The 26,500-nt window shown below is 38.8% G+C and overlaps 1 protein-coding gene across 2 annotated transcripts in view; it reads right to left on the reverse strand.

The window, feature by feature from the left end:
• The window catches only part of PDSS2 (decaprenyl diphosphate synthase subunit 2), a 110,121-nt gene that overhangs the window by 26,720 nt on the left and 56,901 nt on the right, over window positions 1-26,500 (reverse strand). For both annotated transcript variants that reach the window (XM_082756642.1, XM_082756641.1), the window contains exons 3-4: window positions 18,270-18,468; window positions 3,850-3,924 (exon numbers count right to left, since the gene is read on the reverse strand). In XM_082756642.1, the coding sequence (XP_082612768.1) occupies window positions 3,850-3,924; window positions 18,270-18,468 (274 nt within the window). The remainder of the gene's footprint in view (window positions 1-3,849; window positions 3,925-18,269; window positions 18,469-26,500) is intronic.

The raw sequence follows: 26,500 nt of genomic DNA on the forward strand, positions 1-26,500 counted from the left end.
ACGTCGCCCCTTTCTGCTCCAGGTTACATGCCAGAATATTAGCTTAAGCCACTAATGCAGTGTCTTAAACCACAACAGCTCTTTGCTACTTTGAACACGAGTGGTGGCCCTAACCTTCAGGCTCTCTTCGCAACCCAAGCCGACACTTTATAGCTTGGATTCTCACAGCAAATACAGACGAAAAGCTAAATATTTCATCTTTATTCTCCCCCACTTTCCACAGATCTAATGACTCATTATGCAGACACGATGAAGAATGACCGAACTGAACACACTACAAGGAGATGGCTGTAGGACTGCGTGTAGTTTTACGGGGAGAGAAGTGGTAATGAGAGCTGTCAAATGATTATACCCGTCACACATCTTCAGGAGTAAATAAGGTCAGGCCTGTCAGGTCAAAGGATCCTTTCAGTTTTCTTACAGAGTCATCGAAATGAATCAAACTGAAAATAAGCTATCGGGTAAACATGAACTTAGGGTCTCGTAAAAGAAATGTGAAATAAAAGAAATAAAATAATAAAAGAAAATAGAAGAAAGAATAAAAGAAAAGAAAGGTGAATTTTGCTGAGTTATTTTTGTCTAATGTAAAAGATAAAATCATCTAGGTACACATCCAGCAAACCTCAAACAACCCAGTGCTAAACAAGAAATTAAGAAATTATACTATTTTATGCTACTCAGAACCTTGATAACAACTGTATTAAAGGCATATTTAACATATGAAGCACAACTTTCCTGCCTAAAAAAAAGGGGAAAAAAAAAAAAGGTGAGAAGATATCCTTCTGCTTTTCTAAATTTAAGAATTCCCAGCAAAGAAAATGCCATTATAACATCCCTATGCCCTGCTGCTAAAAGGAAAGCAAGCTTGACATTTGAGACTTAGTTGCAGAGTAAATTAAAGCATTTGTCTTACCTCCAGGAAACGTAGTTCAGATTTTGGTTTTGGTCAAATTGCAGTTAGTGATGGAAGGAAGAGGCACAGAAGATACAAATAAGACTAATAGCTGACTTAGTCCATTTTGCAATCTTTGCTAAAGATATTCAGCACATGAAAGGGACGCTGCCTCAGCAAAACAGTGTGGGGAAAGCAGCAGGGATACGCCTAATATGCAACATGGAACTACATTTCTCAAAGGACAAGATCAAAATAAAATGAAATAGACACCACAGTTGTTTGTTCTGGGTCTCATCAGGCCACACATAACCTATTATAAAGACTAAACCTCAGACACTGTCAATGTAATTTTCAGTACCTACTATGCCATCACACTAATTGTGTTTTGAATTAACTGGGCTCCTCTTAGGAAGGGTGTACTGTACTTTCATCTTTTGTTAGACGGAAAAAGTCACTGAAACAAAATAAGCCTTTTGTATTTGTAAGTGGGCCAGGGTAGGGCAAACATCACGCAGCTGTGCTTAACGTATCTCACACTTTCCCTACAATCTACACACAGAGTGGTTCAGTAATGCAATAGAAAATAATTATTTTCTAGCTACTCTAAGATGATATAATTATTCCCTGTCAGGACCGTCAGCTCAGCACTTTGCCAAATGAAGAAAAAGAAGACTAAAACCTTCAGCAATGGCAAGAGCCCAAAAGAGTCTCCACCATTTCTCATTTATACAGGGCCCGTTGTTAAAATAAAATACGGTCTCAGTGCTCAGGTGAACTACTAGAGTTTTACTTCTACCCAGAGACAAGCAGTTGCTATTTCCTAAATCAGATGTATCTGGAGTTCAGCTGCATTTAGAAGCCTGTTTGAATACAGAAAATACAATTTTAAACATCCTTTGCAAAAATTTCAAAGATATTTTACCATTTAGCCACAAGCACAGTCCTGTGAGCACCACCAAAGACTGACATTCCGCTTATATTCTTGGATTAAACACGGGAGGTGCAGGAGCACTGCAAAGTGCTCAAGAGCATCCCCTGCCTGTAGCCCGCTTGCCTGGCCAGCCCACGGCCCCATCTATCTCCCAAAAGTGCCATCGCTGCTCTCCTGCTACAAGTCTTCACCTCATCAGAGGAAAGAGCTCAGCTGACCAACGTGACTGCTCCCTGCCTAACCGATTCCAACCAAAAGAAGATGGATACGCTGAAGCAAGGTTGGCTGAAGTAATATGCCTTTGTTTTCAGTAACACTCTTCATGGCCCAGACGTGGCTAAGCTGGTGGTAGATCCACGGCCTGATGCTCTTCTTGCCCACTGTGGCTCTGGCAGGTGTACAGCCATCAATGCAGATATCTACTGTGGCTCTAACGCATGTGATGAGAGCTTCGACTGAGTTCTTAATTTATCTTGCTGCATATGTGTAAGACATATGCATGTAAGACGTATGAGGAGCGGCTGAGATCACTTGGCCTGTCCAGCCTGGAGAAGAGGAGGCTGAGGGGAGACCTCATCATGGTCTACAGCTCCCTCACGAGGGGGAGTGGAGGGGCAGGCACTGATCTCTTCTCTTTAGTGACCGGTGACAGGACCTGAGGGAATGGTGTCAAACTGTGGCAGGGGAGGTTCAGGCTGGACATCAGGAAGAGGTTCTTCGCTGAGAAGGTTGTTGCACACTGGAGCAGTCCCCAGGGACGTAGACATGGCACCAAGCCTGCTGTAGTTTAAGAAGCGTTTGGACTGTGCTCTTAGTCACATGGCCTGAATTTTTGGACGTGTTTTTGAATTTTTTGACCTGTTGGTCTAGCCAGGAGTTGGACTTGATGATCCTTGTGAGTCCCTTCCAACTCAGGATATTCTATGATTCTATGATTCATACTGCAACACGGCAATAGTAAAACAGAGCTGCAAGCTACATACACAGCAAATACAAGTGTATTCATAACTTTTGCACTCTCCAAGCCATCTCACATACTGAACATTAAGATACAGGTCTCTGAGGCAAACTAGGCACATGAGGAAGCATCACTAGAAATAAAACCCACCTCAGTGTATTTTAAGATACATATTCACATACACTGCTGATCATTGCTACACTGTGAAAACTTGCTATTTTAAGACCTGCAGAGGTTATGAGAACTCTAAATTGTCAATTTTTTGGACACATTAAGATACAGTCATAAAAAATGAAACTCAGTTTTGCTTCAACATCCTGCCCAAGCAATATTACTTCAAAAAGTAACTCTAAAGATTTCCTTAAACATTCTACTAAAAAATACCTGCATACAATTTGATCAATATCTATTACAGCTTTTGCCACACCAAAAATTAAATCAATAACACAGTACATCCATTAATTGCTCTTGAAGAAATACATAATTCTTCGTTGTGAAACATTGACAGCCACTGTCTTTGCCCACCCGGACTCTGTAGTACACGCACATGATTTTCAGTGGAGAAGAGTGCAGTATGTTCCTACATCCTCAGAGCAAAATTGATGTTTAAGCTATCAAAAGGTAAAGACTAAAGAAGAACAGACCTCATGTAAACATGGGATGAAGCATTTTGTACAAATCTTTGGGCAATTATAGCTTGGAAATGAGAGATTTAATGTTCACATATTAATGATGTTGACATCATAATACATTCCTCTAACCGAACCCTGACTAGAAGTCTCTGCAAGTGTTTAGAAAACCCACAGTAAGACATATTTACAGCTTCTGGTAACGACACCTGACACTATTTTATTAAGCTGTCATGGAAACAAACTAGTCTCTCTTTGAGCATTTCTAGAAATGTCCAGAGTTCACAGGTGTCATAATAGCATTACTGCTACAACTCACGAGGACTACAGTTAATTCTCTTCCTCTTAAAAGGGATGAGAAAATCACCACATTTTCTACAATCACACATTAATATAACCAAACTTGCTGGGTATGTAAAACTACTGAAATTCTTACCTCAGATGATTTTGAGTTTTCATAGTATATACCTTGAACTAAGTCACCAATAGCACTTGATATGAGTTCCACAACCTGTAAAAGGAAATGAAGAAGAAAAGACAACTTACATCTTTATTAGTAAATTTGATGATTATTAAACAAAGCTACTGCCAGATTTCCAGAGAGATAAATAGTTCACAACTTGCCTTGCAGAAAGCTAGATATGAAGGACTGTAGGATTTATGAGGATATATTCTGCACAAGTGTGATCCTGTCCCCCTACTAAAACCTCTGCTACAGTAATTCTTCTATCAAATTTTTAAGGTTAAAAACAAAATTTTAATTTATATTACGTGTGAACTATGGAGTGTATTCTCACAAGGACATTCACAGAACTAATAAATCCCAGCTCATGAATAAGAGACAGTACCTCATCTGGGCTTTCTTTTGTTTTGTTTTTTTCCCCTGCCAAGCAAATACTTCACAATACCTCTCATTGGGAGCTGTTAAAATTCTAATCTTCATGGCTAATACAGAAAAGTCAGAATCCATAGAAAGGTAACCTTTCAAATGTGATCATTTGGTATTCGGGTGTCCTGGGAATGCTCTGTGGATGTATTTAGTACATGGCCCGAGGCTCAGCTGTACCACATACACTGGAAGCCTGCAACACGGGAATGTTTAAATCAGATTTATCAATCTGTATTATCTTCAGGGTTCAGACTTTTTATTTTATTCAAGTGAAGCCTAAAAATCTGAACTTGATCCAGAATGTAAAACAAGCATTCCCTGGTCTCCCTGGAACTACTGTACAATTTAGAGTCATGCACATGAACTGTCTTAATTGGAACAAAATACACAGATTTACTGTAAAATTAAATGCAGGCATTTCAAATAAGCACACCTTAAGGCTACCCCTGTAGTTGCTCGCAAAGTTTTAATTTCTTGAATGCTTGATTTCCCATGCATATGATTCTATATCTGATTCCCCTTTTTGTTTCCTAAATTCAGCCCAGTTCTTATTGAATTAAAAGATTTAATTTCAATTTTTATCATTCTTGTAACTGAAGACAAGAAGCCAAATGATAAAACCCCTAACAGAAAGATGTTTTAACATTTAGGCAGACTTTATTTGATAATAAAAGCACATTTGTATGCTAGTTTTGAGTACTACCAGAAAGACTGTGTTGTGTTGTGTTTTTTTTCGAACACTAGTTCATATACATATTCATACACACAGAGCAAGCACTAACTTTAGAAATTCTGCTGATTAAAAGTCATGTTTTTTCTTGCAATGCATATGGGTTAATTTGCAAGACCTATAAAAACAGCCTAAAAAAAATCACATTGCCCTTTAGGAAACTAGATACCTAAGAAATATTGTAGCAATATGATCTGCAGAGGAACTGAAAGGACAATGATCCTACAGTGTTACCAGATGTGTTGAGTTATTTAAGTGGGTAACAGAGAAAATTAGGGTTGTTTTTTTCTTTTCCTTTCTTTCTTTCTTTTTTTTTTTTAAAGGTATCAGATAAGCCCTATTCCCAAATCCAGGAGGATTGAGTATCGCCAATAGGTCTATGAAAGTCTGTAACTAAATGCCCAGGATCAGATTGTATTACAGTTTATACAAGCAACATCCCAAGATTCTTCTGATGGCTAGGACACATAATACAGATCAATCACTCACTAAAAAATGTTATGGTTTGTGAAACAGTCTGAGCTCAGAGACCTACACTGGTAATACGAAGAGGAATTTACAAAGACACTGAGTCCTACTCTAAATGTCAAAGTGATAGTATGAACTTTTAACAATGCATCTGGCTCTGGATAACTAGACCTTTTCCTCTCTCTCCTGAAACTCTAGACTGAGCAGGACCCTGTTTTGGGGTTTCTTTTTTCCATCTCTCCTCTCTCTTTTTAGTGCAACCCTACTCTCAATGGCAATCTTAACTGACTTTAAAACAATCTCAGTGAAAACATTTGTGAACAATTGTACCTTTTCCTCTCATAGTTTATAAAACATCTTCAGAGAATTACACATCCACTACTTTGAAGAATCCATATAATAAACACCATTAGGCCTTCAGCAACGTATTGAGCACTAAATGTTAGCGTAAATTTAATATTAGCATTACCTCTCTTCTTTCCAAATCTTTCTTTCTCTCTCTCTCTCCAAAATTATTTTTCTAAGGTAAATGCAAGGCCATACAGATCATTAACAGGACTGAAATTCCAGTTTCACGAGCACTGTGGGATGCTTGCATGAGGCTCTGGTACTTCATCACCCCTTATTTTGATGTATTATCTGATCTAGCATCCGCTACATGACATCAGTGGCCTGGGGTCCTGGGTGCTGAGGACAGCTATGAAAAATGAGGAAACCAGGTATTTTTCCTCTGTGCCCCAAACTGACACAGAGGAAGAAAGATTATTACCATTTCAGCAGTAACCATGCAGTCAATGATACACTGACTAGCTCTTCTGCAACACTTTTCATCACAAAATTTGAAAGCAATCAACATCCACTGTAAAATTTATTTCCTCCTGTTTTCTGTAAGGGAAAACAAGCAACGGGGAATTGATTTTTCCCAAAGCCAAGCAGCATGACAACGGAAGAGAAGAAAACAGACATGTCCAGGACATTTCTCTTCTCATCATGCCTTTGTCTGACCAGTGCTCTGCTCCACTCACTGACATTTCTGAGAAGCAAGTTTGAAGATCAGTAAAGACAGATGAAAATTACATGCTCCAAACTGCTTTCCCTCTGATCTCATTTGAAGGTTGAGCTCCATTCTGAACAAGTTCAAAGACTGGGAAAGAGAAGAAGGAACTGCCAAAGCTAGTGCTTCAAAGCAGCAGGATCTCAGGAGACCAGAGGCAGCCTACTCAATCTCTCACCCCACAATTTTTCACTCCTCTACATATTTTTGATTTTGGTCCCTTTTAGGTACTAGGGACGACCAGGAGTAGCTTTGTATTGACAGAAAACAGATTTCCACTCTATTTTTTTGTTTTCCACTCTGCATCAGCATCTTCCCCTGGCACCAGAAGTGCCAGGAGGCCTAGGAGCAGCCCAGGGGTTGGCCTGGGCCTTGCTGGCGGCAAGGCGAAGCCCATGCAGATCATTCCACACCCTTTAAACACATCTTCTGTCAGGGCTTTTTTCTTCTAAGGGGGTATTACTTCAACCCATTTTGCAGAGATGTGATCTCCCTTGTTTTCAAAAGGGGGGAAGGCCACCAATTCCCAGGGAAAAGAGACGTACTGCTAAAGTTGATATATACCCTACTATCTAGACAGATGAAGTATATGACATTAGGTAAATTCTGGACACAAGCAAGTGATGCCTGATTACACAGCAAGGTAGAGCTCATGTTTTAACCTCTTTGGCTGATGCAAATACGAAATAGGCTCAAAATCTGCACTATGTTTCCATGACAGAAGAGCTCTGCAGGTTTGATGAGCATAGGTTCAGTAAAACTTATTTTGCCCTTTTCTGGCATGGTGATTTACTTATCAAAAATGGGCAGCTGTAGCCTTTCAAAGTTCTTTAAACCTACCTTGAGTCCAGTTTCTCAATCTCGGAATTTTGAAATGTTAATTGAAAAAATATAAAGTGGTTGTTATTTTCTTAGTGGTTCAGAAAAATACTTGGGACAGTCGAACAGCTACACATTGAATTTTCTCCCTCCCTTTCCTGAACTAAGAACAAACCTTTTAGATTGGTCACTCAAGTTCAAACCTATAAAGTAGTTCAGGATTCACAATTCTCAAATTATTCTGTATACAAAATAGCCTAGAAAAACGCAAAGCATTCATTGCCACATGTGAAGCAGCCTGGCTCTTGCTTGCAGTTTACCAACCAGGGAAATCCAGCTCCGTCTATAAAAAACAGCCATGTATTGTAATTCAAGTGAAATTAAAAAAAACTAGTATGACTGCAGGGAAATCAAAGAATATAAGACATTTTGGTAGGACAAGAACACTTTCTTCAGAAGTTAGAAGATGAGACTCAAAATCCTTCAAGCATAATAAAAAAAAAAAAAAAAAATGGCATCCTGGGCCACAATCATCCTTCACTGGAGTTCTGAACACACTGGATGTAGGAAAGGCATCACTGAGAAATTCAGGCAGTTCTCTTCAAAATTTTTTAATTACAATTATTTTTAAGTTCACTGCAACATAACACTGAAAATATATTTTTCATTCTAGTTTAGAAAATGAATTAGAGTTCCATTCAATGTGTGCTTTGTTTTTGTTTTTATTCTTTTTAAAATTCAGCAGCTGAACTGGAATCGATTACACAGACCACTCTACTTAGGAGAAGTAGTATGGTGTCTCTTGAGACTCAAGTGGATATTTTCAAGGGGAATGTCAGGGAAAGGATTAAGCTTTTGTGGGGAGACAGGAAACGCAATAGGAAGAGCACAACAATAGATGTGTCTTTGCTCCTCATTATTCCTGCTTTCTATTTAACAAACTTCCTTGGCTTTGCTAAATTCCTTTCAAGATGAGCCACAAGTAATTCTCTTCTTTCTTAGTCTGTCTCTGCACTGCTGATCTTGAAATGATTTCTTGCCTCAGACATCTGCTGTGACAGACCCTATCTCTTGCTGCTGGTGCACAGACCTGAAAACGTAGCAAGATTTCACCATACTAGTAAATAAGAAAATTAGATAGTTAAGAAACTTTAAATATAAACATAAAAGTTCCTTCACCTTACATTTGACAGTGTTTTTTCCTCTCCAAACTGTTAGTTTTTAGAAATATTCCACACAGAAAAATTCAATTAAAAGTTCTTAAAATCAAATCCTGAACTTGTCATAGACACATTGTAACTCTAAGAAGCTACAAATGAAACTCAGTAAACAGCTGAAATTGGATTTTGATTGTTTAATAGTATCTATAAAAGAGAACAAAAACTAAGGAATGCCAAGAATACTGGAATTTAATTTTCTTTCCTGGTAATCTCCTGAAATATTGTTAGTCATACACATAAATAAGTGTGCCAGCTAGCAGAATCTTTATTTTATGTTACTGTAGTCTATTGGATTTAATATTTAAAACAATCCTGAGGTGTTTTTGTGTGGTTTTTGTTTGATTTTGTTTTTTGTTATTTGCTTTTTTTTTTTTTTTGGGGGGGGGGGAGCGATTTTTGTTTTCTAAATCTGTCCCTCTCTTAGTTAATGCAAAGAACAGAACTCCTCATGGTGATTTACTTTCTAGCAAGCTTTAAATGCTCTTGGAAAACAAATTTGTAGTTTTTTTTCACTCTATGAAATGATGAAGGCAGCCAAACACAAGTAATGTAAACAACGTAAACATTCCCCGAGCCCACAACTTGATAAAAAGGTACTTCCCTGGCCATAACAAAAAAACAGCAAACCAACCAACCAACCAAAAAAAAATCATTAATTTGATGATTTTGAGTATCAATTTGAACAGTGTTAGTATTTTTATATGCACTGGCTTAAGGCTAGCCTTTCTCAAGGATTTAGAGTCCTTGGAAGAGGTTCACACTACTACAAAGACTTTTAGTGCGTAATTCAGTCATTTTCCTTAATGATAACAAATCCAACAGAAGAAATATTGTTATCCCTTCCCTACCTCCACATGGTTTCTTAGACAGTATATTAATATCTTTGCAAATCCAACGCAGCAGGTCTTTGCACTGAAACACTCAGCCAGCTATTGATGAGTGATGCATGTTAGAGAGCGTGTGATTTCTTCAACTTGACCTTTTTGGAGGGGGTAACTATTTCATTGCATGTCTTACGTATGAAACAGTGAACAAAGAAGGTACTGTGACTACAGGGCGCTGTAGCTATAAAACCCTCCTCATCAATAAATGATGCAAGAGAGCATGGCTGTAAAATGCTTTCCAGTCATGCTGGTGCAGACAACCATTAAACTGGGCTGTGTTCACAAATGAATTGTGGATTAAACTGAGTAAAGAAAAAAAAAAAATCCGATCGGCTTTGAGTTGACAGAAATGATTAGCTGCAAGTGGCATCAACTATTTTGCATAGACTGCGTCTGAATAAACGTGAATCAGAAGTAATATCGTTTAGCATCTGACAGATGGGATCAACTAAAGCAAGCTGCAGATGTTTGTTAAACTAGCAAATCAACAGCCTGTTCTGATGTAGCAGGAGCAGCAATCTAGACCCAAAATGAAATGGTGCTGAATTTCAAAATGCTATTATTAACCAGCAGTCCCAGTCAATCCATATTGCTAGCCAACAGGGGCATTTCATGTAAAAATACAATTCATCTACAAAATTGCAATCATATTATGTACATTACTACGTTATTGCAATGAAGCCACTACAGATGTAAAGACACTATAACTGAAAATTTGACCCTAGGAAAATTTGTTTTAGACTAATTTTATTGCAGTGCAAAAAGAGGGGAGGATACATAAGCTATCACACTACTTAAAGGACACACATTTTAATCTTTCCTAGTAGTACGCTGTATAAAAACACCTGCTGGAAGGGAACCACGAAGAGGGAGCCAAATTCTTCTCAGCAGTGCCCACTGACAGGATGAGGCAATGGGCACAACCTAAAACACGTGAAATTCCATCTGGACACGTGGAAACATTTTACTGTGAGGGCAGTCAAACGCTGGAAGAGGTTGCCCAAAGGGGCTGTGAAGTCTCCATCTGGAGACATCCAAAACCCACCTGGACGTGGTTCTGGGCAGCATGCTCTAGGTAACTCTGCCTGAACAGGGGGTTTGTTCTGGATGACCTCCAGAGGGTCCCTTCCAACCTCAACCACCCTGTGGTGGCAGCAGCTGTCTGAGGAGGACCACAGTGGCACTTGCATACATACAACAATGGTAACAGTAAGACTTTTCTCTTTAAAAACAGAAAATCAACTCTACAAAGCAGATGCCAAATACTCTCTTAGGGAAGGGTTAATTTTAGTGTATGCCACAGGAAGATATTTTTCTTCTATGGGTAGCTAAGTTCTTGGGAGACTAAGAAAGGGCATCCAAATTTTAGATTATTATCTGCATGGCAAACAGTTTTTAACTGCAACTGAATCATCACAAAAAAATATTTTCACTTCCTAAGAGCGTATTATTTACAGAAGTTGCACTTCAGGTGGAAAGACTACTCCATACTGTCAGTTTCAGTTCTGCATAAGCATTTACTAACTATATTGTCAAAAAAAAAAACATGAAAGTTCACCGCTAGAACCAAAGATGCCCTAAGATCCCATCCAATCAAGGACGAGTGTCAGTAAGTATTAAGTCCTCACTCAAAAAAGGCCATTTGAGGTAAGATTGGCAAGACAGTTTTCACTACAAACAGATTTGATTGCTTTGTATCCTACCACGTACTCTCCTATTATGTTTAAGAAACAGTCTTTAAATAAAGCCAAGAAAACAGAAGTTGTGATCTTCCTCTGCTGGAGGTACAAAACGAATGAAGTTGGTATGCAAATATCACTCACTGAGGATACCACCTTCTGCAATGTTATGAAAATCTACTTTCATTTCTTTATTTGTACAAGAGCTGAAGCTTTTTAGCAATGAACTCCCCCACGATGATCATTCATTGCTGAGGAAAAAAAAGAGCTGTAGTGAACACCCATGCTTTGAGAAACCTGAACAGTGATAATACTATTTTGGTGCCAGTTCTCTGCAACATTTTTATAAACGATTTGGATACAAGACTTGAATGCATACTAAGTAAGTTTGCAGATGATACTAAATTAGGGGGAGCTGTTGAATCCCTTGAGGGCAGAGAGGCCTTGCAGAGAGATTTTGACAAACTAGAAGGCTGGGCAATCACCAACCACATGAAGTTTAACAAGAGCAAGTGCCAGATTCTGCACCTGGGAGGAGGGAACCCTTGCAGTGTATTTTTAGGAAAGAGCTTCAATCTTAGACTTGATGATTCACAGTGGTATCTACTGACTACGTACTTTGATACTGGTCTCAATCTCAGCCATACGGCGGTCATTCTGCTGTAAGACACTGGTTATAAGTCATACCTGACAATAAGGAAAGCAGTAGAAATCTCTCTCTCTCTCTTTTTTTTTTTTTTAAATATACATTTTCACGCAGAAGTGGGAGGACAGAAAACAGACTGAAGTCCAAACATAACGTTTTCCAGCAGTGCTGTGGCCAAAAACTACAGAAAAATAAACTTTCAATTCAGGTGTATTTTATTGGACCAATACTAACTCCAACAGAGTCTAGCTCCGGGAAAGTTTAACATATATATTAGCTTTAAAAATCAGTTCAGGTGCAAAACATTACTAAGGTTAAAAAAAAAATAAAAATTAAAAAAAAAAACAGACCGGTGTGTGGAATGCACTGATTAGGAACCAAAACCAAGCCATGCAGTTGTAATCCCCAAGCCAGCATTCGCTGCAACACAACAGAACTCTTTTACAGATCATTAAAAAGGAGACGGTTTCTAACCTATTACTGCAATTACAGATTAATTCTCATTTAAATGAAATTCTAAAAATTAATAAATTAATAAGCTGTGTCACGTAATCCTCTAACTTCTCCAAAAGATTACTTTTCAAACATATAAATACAGCCATTAAGGTAATGAAATTCTACAAGTATTTAGTTATATTACCAGCTCCAGATAGCAAAAATGAAACAAAAAGGAATGTAAAAGATTCAGAAAATGGTATGCTTCATTTGCTCACAGGTTATTTTAGGAGCTATAAATTTACTTCTTGAAAACAAAGGCAAATGATGCACTTGCTAAGGAACTGTTCCACTGAAACGGGCACACAACGGGGCCACGGGGACTGCACAAAGAACTAATTAGGAGATTCACTAGCATCACTCTACAATTTTATCATCATCATCATGAGAGCTGTTACATCTAATGATAGTAGAAATCCTAGACAAAAGTTTTGAGGCAGTAGCATGGGATAAAGTAGACTACCGAGTACCAATTCTAATCCATATTGATCTTTTGTCTCTTAACATACTTTTTTTTTTTTTTCCATAAGTGCTGAAATACTTTCATCAGCTACTATAAAGAGTGCCTTTTCACTACCAAAAGAACTTCACACCACTGTCAACAAAACTTTCCTATGGAAATATTATTAAAAAACTAGTCTTTGGGTATATTGGGCAGAAAGAAAGAATATATGCCCAGTGAATGGACACAAAGTTTGTATGACAATCTATTTTTGTTTTACTTCAACTTAAACTCCAAATTTGCCTCTCAGAAATGGAGGAGAATTGGTAGATTTTGGTGCACTCTAAGAATGTTAAAACAACTAACAGTTTCGTAGTTGACTTACAATAACAATGCATTTCTTGGTACTGAAAACGTCTTTGCATTCTCCAATGAAACACATGCTAAGCTGGATGCTAATATTGAGATGTTTTAAGACACGGAACTGCTTTCTTAGGGTTGTAAATCTGTAATTTTGTAATTTTCTGTAGTGTCTGCCTTTGAGACAAGCCTCTTTGGATCTCCAAAATACTACATTGAATAAAAACACTCAGCAATACAGAAGCTGGCTTACTCCCTATCCAACCAAGCATGTTGCCATCAAACAGTGCCTCAGAAGAAGGTACAGTAAGACAGACACAATACCTTACTTCAGGAAAGCTCTTCACCCTATTCTCAAATTTTGAAGCTTGTTTTCCTTTTTCTTCCTCTCAAGAACTCATCTTTTTTATCAGACTTTACAACCTGGGTCTCTTAATGCAATCTGATCTACATTTCTTACCAAATCCATGCTTTGGTGTCACCTAGCTGCTTTGTGAGCTGGTAATTCTGAAGGTACCCATCTCCAGTGGCATGTTGTATTGGGAAGAAAAAGGAGTAGATAAAGTGAGCAGACAAGGAGAGTTTAAAAAAATATATATATATATATATATATATATATATATATATATATATATATATATGTGACGTTTTATTACAAACTTCAGTCTTCTGTATTAACGCTAACTGGGGGCAAATGCACTACTTTTGGTTCTCACCCCTTCTCCTCGATTTTCTCCATTCTGCTCTGATCAATACAGCTGCTGAATTTCAGAAGGGAAATTCAGATTATGGATGCTTGTGGGCTTTATTATTTTAAAATATCACATAAACATACTCAGCAAAAATTTACGGACAACACTTTCCAGTAGAGAAATTCATGAAGAATGAAACGTTGAAGCTTTCATTGCTCTGGGAATAACTCCACAGGACCACAACTGATGCTACATAAGCAGAAGCCACAGTTCAAGACAAGCAGATCTCTTCTGAGGCAAAGAGTACGTTCAGACTGCTGCAATAGGAAGATTTCCATGAATAACTTGCTAACATTTATGCTAACACGAGGCCTATTTTGTAAACAACACATTTATGCCTTTAGGAACACAAAAACTTAACATAAGGAAATGCATCCACTCTATAAGTACTACATCTGTGCTACTGTTTATTTATAAACAAATAATGCTTAATAAAACAATGCTTTATAATGCGGTCTTCTGGTGGAGCTCTGCACTGACAGACAAGATTCTTGAATTCAATTCCAAGCTTTCAGGCTGCAGACTCGAAGTGCCTCAGTGCAGTTCAATCATTCCAACAAGAGCTCATTGAATTATGGCAGGAAGAAGAGCAGCATTCCAAAAATTTCAGGAGGAACTACGGAGAACACTACTGGCAGTATTCCGATGTGTTTTGAGATAGGCTTGTTTTTACCCAACTCCTCTTTGGGGTTTACTTTCTCTTTTGGATAAATTGTTTTTAATTTCATTGTATTTTATTTTTACTACTAAGAGACACACCTCGCTATCGGTTTATGGAGTTGAAAGCAAGCAATGCATTTAACAGGGTCTGTGGTCAACACATTGCACTAAAATGCATCATTTTATCCTTCTCAAGTTTTATGTACCATTGCCTTCAGACAGTAGGAGCACCAAAACTGGTCACAATTACACCGTTAATACTCTTTAGTTTCATATGATACAGATGAAACCAATGATACAGATGGTCTAGGAAGCTCCAGCTTTAACACTGCAACAAGTTTCTTCCAACTCATCTGTAATATACACTGAAAAAGCACATTATTTGATAATATCCTGGTCAGTAATCACACATCACTTGTGTTAAAATGTCCATATCACATATCTGGTTGACAGATGACGAAAATGACAAATTAATGCTTGCTACTTTTGCTGCATTCACATTTGAACGCCATAAAATTGTTACAAGAAGTGAAGGTAACATAAGCAGAAATCAGAGACAGAACTAATACTTCTTGCTATCAGAGTCCAAGAAGCACCTTCGTGCAACAAAATCTTGCTAGCAGTTTCAACCCCACATCCTTGGCTCCAACTCAGGTCCTCGTTGGGCTCAGTTCTGTCCTAAAATCCATGTATTAGCAACATCCTATCTACTACAGGATGAAGCTTTGAAATCAGGTTATATCCGTCTTATCTTCAAGTAATAATGTAATTTACCATCGTAATTAGCAGGCCAAGAAAAGCCAACATCAAAAATACAAAGTAGAGAAGAAAAGAGAAAGTTTAAATAAGGTGATTGAGGTGATTGAGAAGTTAACACAAACGTACAAAAGAATTGGAGATACATGTGAACTGATTAATGTAAGACTTTCCAGTTGTAAAAGTTTCTGAAGGAATTACTGTTAATTTAAAACAGATTTTATCATCTGAATTAAACGGGAGAACTTAGCCATACTCACAAAAATACAGTATACAGCTGCATCTGCCCTTCAGTAGTTCGTTTTAAGCCTCAGTCAATACCAACTTTGTAATCATAATTAAAGTCTCATAATTTCACAAAGTAGAAAATGAGAAGGCTTTCTTCCAAATTATCATGTGTGTTCAAACAACAAATTTCATGTGACTTAACAAGAGCACAACAACAGCATTCATCTCACAGGAGGCTGTCCTGTTTCTGGCTTCCTCATTGACATTTCAAGAAATCCTGAGTCCTTACGCCACACACATTCAAAACAAACTAACCAAAAAAAAAAACAACCTCCCAAAAAATCAACCCTCCCCCCCCAAAAATTTTCTTTTGCTTCGTATGAATGAGAACTAAGAGCATCATTTAAACAACAACAACAAAAACCAACACAAACCCTGAGCCTTGGATGTTGCTAACATCATTACAGTTATACTCCACAGCACTAGCAAGAAGAGGAAAATTACTACGAATTAACAACAACAATTCCTATATTTAATGTTATTTAAAAATCAAAGTGTTACCTAAGGCAATTACCTTGCAGCCTTTTAATATCTACAGGGAAAAGCCTAAGGGAAAATAATTGACTTTGCTAATTTTACCCTTGGCAATTATAAAATAGCTCTGCATTTCATTACGACTACAGAATTTCACATCTAATTGTCAGCCCCGAGAGAAGCACAGAGATAAATGCATCATACACAAGCTTAGACAAGAGTTTAGCAGCACAATAAAATTATCTTGCTAGCAATGGTTTCAGTTAATGTTAAAAAAAAAAAAAAAGCAACTTTAAATTCTAATCTATACAACGCATGCCTATCTAGAGGTTATCGTCTGCTGTGGTCAGTACCATGCACAGTGCAACACTGCTCATTTCATTAGCTGATTTGTTGAGCTACCAAATAAGTGCCAGCAAAAAAGCAGTACTGTGATTTTTACTTTTTTACATCAAAGAAAACAAAACATTATGAAGGAAAAAAGTCACAGTTATTTCACACTGCTGAAAAACAGATGCCAGATTTGAAAATTCATCATTTACAAAAGAATAAATACAGTATGTTTAAATCATTGCACCTGTCAAGAGATTTCTATAGCTTGTACTTCAATTTTTCTAACTTTGCTAGTAGGGTTAGACATCTGAAAAAGAATAATTCACCAAGTCAATCAGTTCCCATAATGGCATCCCACTTATCGTATGTAGAAGCTATGAAAGTATTTAGATGTCAGAAAAATGAAAAAAAAGTGCTAAAATGTTTTGGCAGAATTTCCCAACATGCAGTATAACGATTGCTTAAAAAAAAAAAAAATGTTTCTTTGCACTTGTGTTTCATTTCACTGTGGGCTTGTTTCCTGGCAAAGGGATTATACATTGCTGCTGCAATACTTAATGATGTACTAAATGCAAAGTAATAAGTGCTACATTTTATACAAACTTTTCTCTTCAGTGGAGACAAGACAAAACAAAACATATGTAGGGTTAAATCCTTTGCCTTGTCTTGAGAGTCTTTATTATGTACCAAAAAAAAAGGATACAGATCAATAATTATTAAAATCAATTACAACCCATTTTGACTATGGCACAACTCAAATTTTGCACTCCTTAAAACTTTTCTTTTTTCTTTTTTAATACCTACTACCAGTTCTCCTGTCTTAACCAAATATTCCAGCAGATTGACACCTAATTTTCCATTTCTTCTGAATCTCAGCTCTGTGCTACAAAAAATGATACCACTTTTGAGAGCAACTGTCACACTGATGACAGAAAGCGGCATAGAAATACTCAGCTACCATCATGAGGGGCTTTAGCAGGAGAATCTAAAAACTCATTAAGCTCAGGATTAAAAAACTATGTTGATTATTGACAATAATGCACATGATAAATGTTTATTTTACATTAAGATATGGCCATCAATTTCCAAATGTGTGAAGGCACCCCTGCAAAGAACTGTTCTTGGTGCACAAAGCTCTCCAGCCCTACACAGGTATGCTGGTGCTACACTAGCCTGCACTGGGATGCCCAGGAATCTCTCCCCACTACGGCAGGTTTTAAGAACAAATCAGGCAAACACACATCAAGAATTTGATGTCTCACTTTCTAAGATCATACACAAACACGTTTTGTTCATCATGGAAAACGTTGCCTGTTAAGTTTTGCAGAGCAGCTGGGTTATAGTTGCCCTTTGGAAGCTGGTACATCCGTGTTAATTGGGCAATCCCACACTCACAGATGCCCAAACGCCTAGCAAAATTATTTTATTACAGGTAAAAAGTCACCAGAGTGATGTACAGACAAAGAAAAGAAACCTTTTCCCTCAGAAATTCTCTACGATATAGCCAAGCCTTTCACAAAACACAAGGTAGAACAAAATAAACCAAATGTGTTTTCAGCTGGCAGTCTGCCAGAGGGGTTGTACTCCAACCTGTCGTAAGGATGCCACAGCACGTAGCTTAAATTCACCCAGCTAAGCGCTCAGCCAGCACTATCTATGGCTACACTGCTTCAGGACATGCACTGAAGTCCCCGGCACAGTAATCCTCCAGGACAGCGGTCAACGTTCACAACAGCAGCATCCCATCAATCCATCTACAGCTGTAACACAGGCACACTGATTTTTGAAGGATGCTCCATATACACATACACACCATAACTAAGCTGATGTTTAAAGGACCTCTGTTTTGGAAGATTTACTAATAGTTACTTGCTTTGGCAGTAAAAGATGTTATTTTATTTTTTTACCTTGGTATTCTGCAACTGAGCAAGGCTTGTGCAAGCATTTGCTAGAAGAAAATCTCCACTCAAAACAGCCATTTTATTCCCAAACTGCATATCCTTCAGCGGGCCATCGCAGGACTTGAGCTCGCCGATATTTACTATGCCACGATGCACCAGGAAGGCAGTGTGGATCAGCTCCGTAATCTCTGCCAGACTTCTTTGACTGAAAGCAAAGAAAACGTACAATTATTTTTGAAGTTACGAATAGAATACAGACTCTTAGGTTAAAAATAATAATAATAACAATAATAATAAACAAAGGCACAGGACATGCTATATGCTAAGCGGATAATTTATGAATTATTGTGTAGCTCTTCTATTTACTTCCAGAAGCTGCAATTTGGATGCGTTAAGCACTGGGAAGAAGATTGTCATGCCACTAAGCATTTCCAGGTAAGCTGCTGGCACCCCTGGTTCCCTTTGGAAGAAAGCTGCCTTTTGTTTGAATTCTTTGGCAAAATAAAGCTAAGCAATCAATATGGTCCTCACAGTGTTTTCCTTTTTGTTTTGTCTTTTAGAAGCTTGAGGGACACTGACACGAAGAAAATGCCAGGCAGAAAGCACCGATGGGAACGAACAAAGGATTTATCAGCAGGGGATTCACCAGCAAGCTGATGCAAACACCATAAGAATGCTGCAGTAAATGACTGCTCAAATTAGAGCTAAACTAATAACAGGATACCTTGCAGTTCAATAATATCAAGGGGGGAGGGTGCAGGGACAGAGGAGAAACAGCTGAGCATTTTAAAACAGTGTGGTAGTGGCATTTCACTAGTTGTTTCAGCCAGAAGACACAATGGTGATTGTCCAGCACAAGGGTAGATTTGATTTGATGTGGGTAGCTTTGCAAATCATTTGGAAAAGGGTGAGTTCAGCCCTGTACCCCAGAGAGGGACCGCCCTGGGCGGCCCAGCCATCGCTGCTCTGCTCCCACAGGCCGGAGGGGTGAGGGCCTGATGGAGCACCCGAGCGGACAGCGAGGGAGCAGAGCACCACAGCGCCCTGCTCGATGCCTGCAGGCCCTGCTCTCACGAAGCCTTCAGCACACTCACGTTTCCCCTGATCCCAGCAGATCCCTTCATGTCCCGGAGGCCTCACGTACGAGCAAGGCCTTAAAGTTCGAGTTGAGTGGCAATCCAGTAGTGCACGGGCATGCTGTGCTCACTGTGCTTATTCCAAAATGGCCTAGTACCGATGTACCGAGTAATGACTGAAAACCCAACGTTGCTTTAGAAGCTGCCCTTACAGCTCACCAGTTTTGGTTCACCATAGCCATCCCTGGCACAGATCTACCAAAGGGTTAACACAATCTCGAGCTGGGGAGGAAAACACTAACAAGACATCCCCATGCTCCTGCTGTCGCCGTCAGGGCAGCCCTGGGAGGAAATGTCCCTATCAATTGGGTTTATCAGATGGATGGCTGATCAACATGAAACAGGCTTGCTCCGGGCGGGCTGAGCCCAGCTACCTGCTCTGAATAGCAATGAGCGCCCCGCTGCCGCGGCTCCCAGGACATCTGGGGATCCCTGGTGACGAGCACGTAAAGCTGCAGCCAGCTCCGGCGACGGCTCATTTCCCCCAGCCGAAAGCAGACATTAATATCCATCCCCAGGAGATCGGGCCCGCCTCTGTGACCCCCGAGGACGGGAGCAGAACAGCCACTGTCCCCTTTCTTCATGTAATAAGCTTTTAATGAAGGAAATCTAAATCCTCTCTTTGACTTCAGCACTGCTTCTAGTGAAAAGGTTACACGAATGCAGCGGTGCCATGCGTTGCGAATGCTCGGGATCTGCATGTTTTCGTTTCATTTTTTATAATCCATTTGTTCTCCAAACGATACTCACATTATTTCTGCTAACGAGAGCAAATAACCTGTGTCTAATTCCGATCCTACACACTGCTCTTCCACCCTCTCTCTAGAGCTAACTGGAAACAGAGGAACCGAAGCCACCGCAGAGATCCCAGGCAGGGTATTTCCTCAGTCTCCTCTTTCTCCCCTTCCAAAAATCAACCCACGTGCAGCAGTGTCATCCCAAAAGGGTTGGTATAGAGGCCTGGATAGACACTCAGATCTGTTCTTGGCTCTTTTTTCACTCTTTATTTCATGAAAATCTCTAATCACAGACTTTTTTTCGCCTATGGTGTGTAAAAGGGAGCAGCACCAACATTGCCTCATTTTTCAGCTTGACTCCTTGTTCATGCAAGCTTAGTACACACCTAACTAACAAAAATTTCTGTAAAACACTCGCTAGAAAGTACCCATTAGCTTATAAGCACCTCCAAATTGGAAATGTAAGCCTGGAAAATACAAAGGAAACACTGATGTTAAGAGTAAATTATTTTTTTTGTTTATGTTAAACAAACACCCCTTTAGTGAGGTCATTTGGAACTAGGCTGACTCCGGGACTGTGAAACACCAGTTTGCAGGAAAATATGAGGAAAATACAAATTTTAATTCCATAGATTATTGCCTCTCACCAGAAAAAAATGCAGAAATTTCATAAATACGCTTCTATTTCAAAAACTGCATTTAATGATTTTGGTTTGCATTAAAATTTCCTATCTGTACTCCTGAGAGTCTGCCTCATCTCAGGATTATTGCTGTAGTCGCTATTATTACAAAGATGAGTATCTCTTGCAAACTTCAACACAAAATTTGGAGCCTACACAAAACTAAATGAAGTGGCAAGGGGGACTGGCAAAATATTGAAAGAAAATTTTGTAGAAACAAAATAGATTTTTACAGCAAATTTCCTATGCAACTTGTAATAATTCATTCTGCAAAGTTCCTTCCTCCCATCCTGAATATCATTTTTGTTGTCTGCGTTATCTTTAAACACTTGCAGCTAGGAAACATTAGCCAGTACAGTCTCTTTAGCAGTTCTCATGAGTGACTTCCATCCATCATTTCACAGAATCACAGAATTTCTAGGTTGGAAGAGACCTCAAGATCATCGAGTCCAACCTCTGACCTAACGCTAGCAGTCCCCACTAAACCATATCCCTAAGCTCTACATCTAAACGTCTTTTGAAGACTTCCAGGGATGGTGACTCCACCACTTCCCTGGGCAGCCTGTTCCAATGTCTAACAACCCTTTCGGTAAAGAAGTTCTTCCTAATATCCAACCTAAAACTCCCCTGGTGCAACTTTAGCCCATTCCCCCTCGTCCTGTCACCAGGCACGTGGGAGAACAGACCAACCCCCACCTCGCTACAGCCTCCTTTAAGGTACCTAAATTTCATCTCCTACTCTAAAAAGAAAATAGTGTTTTGCAAAACCTGTGATAAAACAGAACCATCAGGCAGCTCAGTTGTACTGCTGGGAGCAGAAGAGTATTTCAGCTTAAATACTCTGCAATATTTGTGCTGAAGTTCTCAGCAATGAAAACAACTGCTTTGAATGAAGTCAATTCAATGGATAGATTAAAAATTCTTTAAGAACTCTTACAACTGAAACTTTCAATGAAAGTGACTAACACTATACACCCAAGATTTGAATATTTTGCCTGCAATGGTCTACCCAACAGCTTCCCTTCAATACATGTAAGATGCATGTGGATGAACAGCCTTTAATTATGATTTTTTAAAATAAATATAATAAACTGGGATAGATACTAGTACATTTTAATGACAACTATAATGGTCTATATATAAACCTACGAATCTGGAAACTAAAATAGTTCTTTTGGGGAAAATTACATACTAAAAAGCATTAAAGGAAGAATTAAAATTATGATCTTAACATTGACAATGTACTTTCGAAATGGTAGTTGACTTAAATTTTTGTGGCCAATGAACAGAAAGAACAAGGTTTGTACGGGCAAGAAAATGTGCACACAAAATTTAAATTGATTCTGTATGCCTTGGTCTTTAGCCTGCACCAACATAACACACCTATTTACATAGGAAAACAAAGGGTAGGAATTTTTACAGTTCTTTTTGTCCATTCACCTGTCAAAGTCAACACCACGGTTAAAATCCATGATTAAATGAGCAATGTATAATGAGTAATGAGCAGCGTCACGGTGATGTAAAGTCTCATTCTCATCTTCTGTGTGCAGTCTCCTTAAAAGCAGTTTAAAAGGCATGGGGAAAGGTGTTTGAATTAGTCGACATGTACGGCAGGTGCTGTGGTTTCCCTAGCAGGAAAAAAGTTCAGGATGAAATACAAGACTCAAGCACAGCACCAAATATTCTTTGCGCGACCATGACTCACGTACCTATCATCCAGCAGAAAATATCTACCTACTTTTATCCTTCAACAAGGTCAGATACTAAGACTTCTGTGATTCCTCCTATCTCGGTCACTAAGCTACTGGAAGAGTCAACTTCCACCTGAGGGATAAATGAAGGCGAAAGCCATCAGTTCTATGAAGTTTATTGAGTGTGCTGTTCAATCGCACTCCTGTGATTGATTCGTTTTCCAGCTTGCTGCCTATTTTACCTCTTCCATCTCCTTCTTGAATTCAGCACGCCAGTTTCCCTCGGCATTGTGTGTGGGGAGCAGGGGAGGAGAGGGACACCTGAGTCAGGCTCCTGTTCCTTTTTTTGGTGCAAGAATTAGGAAGATATGTGACAGTCTGTTAATTTGCTGATGATTAACTTGGGTCCACCATAGGACAACCAAATCTTCTTTTGTACTATGAAAAGCAATGGGAAACTTGACCATTTTGCATCAGTTTCCAACCTACTGCCAGCAATGGGCCCTGGCCACCACTGCTTTCACAGAAACATAGCTCGGAGCCACCCAGCCTTGGAGCTAGCTGCCTGTGATGAATTACAAGCAGCCTGCATTGGCATTATCACCTGCCAGCAAAATGAAGCCCAAAACTGGTTGATTTGAGAGTCTGAAGGCTCCTTCTGTCTTACTTCTATACTTGGTGTCAGTGTCCAGCAAAGCACATTCAGTTTCAAAAATTAAAATAAAATAATTAAAAGCCAGAGAAGAATAGCACCAGAATCAATATGACAACCTGACGCCTTCTAGGACTTCGAGACTGGGATGCACGAGGGCATCCAGCAAGGACCAGCAAGGAAGAGAACATCAGGAGGAAGCCAGCACAGGAGGAAACACCTAAGCACCATGAGATCTAGAAACTAGAGAAAATCAATGACAGTGCAACTGGCTGAACAGATCAGGAGCAGGCAGGCGGGGCTGACAAGGTGAGAGTCCCAACACCCACCACGACGACAATTTTTGTCACGCACGGACTTTTAGAATGAGAAGGATGCAAAGGACGCTCTGCAAGGGACAGGTATTAAAAGAACATGAGCACTGCTCAAACCAGATGTGAGGTGTGGTGGTGAGTCTAGCTATGTTTTCAAAGCCCCGTAGCCAAAGATATGAGAAATCTAAATAACTTCTCATCCTATTCCAGTTATTAGAGATTTGACACATACTAGAAAACAGTAAGAAGGGAGATATCAATTAATTTTCTTAGCAACCCTTTCTGCACAGCTAGTCAAGAAAAAGTAGACTCTAGATCTGGAGAAAAGAATTTCTTGGATTACTCAAGCAACGACGCTAAGAAGTCGGGTAATAAAAATCAGAACTACTCATTTATAAGCAAATTGTCAAATTTATTACAATTTGGCAGTGTTAAAATCACATCCTATAATTCCCAGTTTAAAATCAATGTGGGAAGATTCATGCTTCCAAAATGAATTAAAGCTGTCAAATGCACTATTGTCTTTTTACAAGGCAATTATCAGGACTTAAACTTCTAATAAATAAAAGACAAGTTCAAATTCTCATTGGTGTCTACTGTACATCCAAGAGTTATGGAGATCATAACAAGTGCAATTATTAAGTTGTATCAAGAGCTAAGATGTTTACTTCCTTGAACAGCTACTTCTCTCCCATGGTAAATAATGATGCAGATATTGCATGAGAATTTACTGATAATCATTCGTTTATACCAGCAATATAGTGTAATGTTAATATCTTGAATTTTTTTAAATGCAAATTTCCTAGCACAAGAAACATTGCATTCAACTTGAATTCTTTATTAAAACTTTAATTTGCTACAAAGAGTTCGTATCAGAACTAAAAATTTAGATACGAGTGAACACGATCTCAGTTCATTTCTTATATGAAAATAATAAAATCAAAGCCTTAGCAGTATAAAAACATTCTTTATAAATAGGATCATTCAGACATCTAATATAAGTAAGTGATATTTTCAAAGATAAAAACAAGCTGAATCTGTTAGACAAATTAAACAGAAAAACACAAAGAGCTTTTGGAAACAATTCAAGAATATTTTGCTATATAACGAAAAGACCACAATTCCCCAGTCTATGAAAAGCTAAGCTGATTAAAAACAAAATAAAAAGCCAAAAAATCATGGCTTAGACACAGCCAAACCAGCCATAATTCCCTTCCCTCTCTAGCTCAAACAAACTGAAAAATGGATGCAACAAATGCAAATCAGGGAAACGAGGCAAGGAAGGAAATTGATAGAGGAATGAGAAGATGTAAAGATGTACAGGAAGCTAAGCAAAGGCAATTTAAAAAGGATATACTAAAACCCCCCTCAAAGATAAAAGTAATTTTAAGAACTGCATTGCTCCATTAAGTAGGGTTGGGCAGAAACATAACACAAAGGCACGGGAGTTTAGGAAGTCTACTATATTCCTAGTCAATATATTTACACAGCCAGATATAAATATCTCCTAGAGCAGCAGTGAATAATAACGCTCATAAACAGCAGTGGTTACGATTTTATAGTCAGTAGGTCCAGAGAAATTGCACTCCGGAGGGAAGGCAAAAAGGAAACGAATGACATCGCTGATAAACAGCAAGGAGAATGAATCACCCTCAACACAGAGACAGCTGAGCTGGTTCAATATGCTTTTCTCAAGTGAAAATATGCATTGGAAAAATAAAAAGAATGACAGAAAGCAGACTATACACTTGTAGGACTCAGGGATTGTTTTGGAATAACATGCTCAAGGTTTGGAAAGTGTGGGAAGGGGCTGGAAAATAAAATCATCCTAGATAGTCAGCTGGATCTAACCAGATCCCAGGACACCACTCTAGTCAGAAAAGGCTAATATTAATAAATTAATAGAAAAATACTAGCAAAAGTAGTGTTTCTTTCAACCCTTGGTTTCCAGTGCCAGTCAAATCACTACTGGGAAACTGCACTTCATTCAGGTGGAATTTGGGAAAGCCAAGAAAGGTGTTAGGCACACTAACAATCAGAGTTCTTGTAAGAAGACTCACATTCAGAGTAAGAAACTTGATCATTTGACATAAAGAGAAGGCTGATATTGAATCTGTAGATTGGCCTGGTCGCAGCTATTTAAAGAAGGTTCAAGTACCCAGACTACAGAAACAAAGAGAAGAAAATAGCCAGATTACCAGGCAAAAATAAAACATGATCCAGTAGCTTAAACCTAAGTAAAGTCAGGGAAGAATAAGGTGAAGGCACTTTCCAAAGATCTGTTGAAAGGAGTAACGATGGGCTCTCCAATGTTGGCAAAATTGAAGACAACACCTCATGCAATGTCACTTAACGGCAAGTATTGGAGCTGATTAAAGTTGGGGAAATCCTATGGTCTTTTTTTGTATCGCAAGATAAACTATCAAAATGATGTCTCAGTTATTCATGTGTTTATGAACTGTAAAGCCAAGGGAAGGAAACTTCCGAAAATAAAAGACAACTTTGGTTTGGCACCGCTTAGTGTTGGTCCTGGTATCTGAAAACACACTATTGGCGAGCAGCCTGCTTTCTCTTAAGAAGGTGTAGATATTTTCAGCATTGGGATTTCTGAATGCATTTATTTCAGCCCCCTTATTCAGTCCAGACAGCAAAACCAGCACTACTTTGCCTGTTGGAGCTTCCTCGCATTCACAGCGTGAGGGCATCCGAAGCCACCCGCGGGCTGGGAGCCTGTGCTGCTACCACAGTTTAATTCTATCCTACCACACGCAGAGCATAAGCATTTCAAAAGTCCTTTTAAAGCATGCTCTGCGAAAGGAAACCACCTTCATCCAGAATTCATGTCCATCTTACACGTTGAGACATCCACACTGGTAACGAGATGTGGTTGGTATCGTACTAACCTAGGAATACACGCAAGTATTCCCACAAAGACGAGAGATAAAGAAAAACAAAGCCCATCCACGACATCATTTTATGTATATCAGGGTGTGTGTTTTACCTAAGTATACATGTTTTCTTTAATTA

This window comes from Aythya marila (assembly GCF_965140915.1).
Source record: "Aythya marila genome assembly, chromosome: 3".
NCBI classification, from domain to species: Eukaryota; Metazoa; Chordata; class Aves; order Anseriformes; family Anatidae; genus Aythya; species Aythya marila.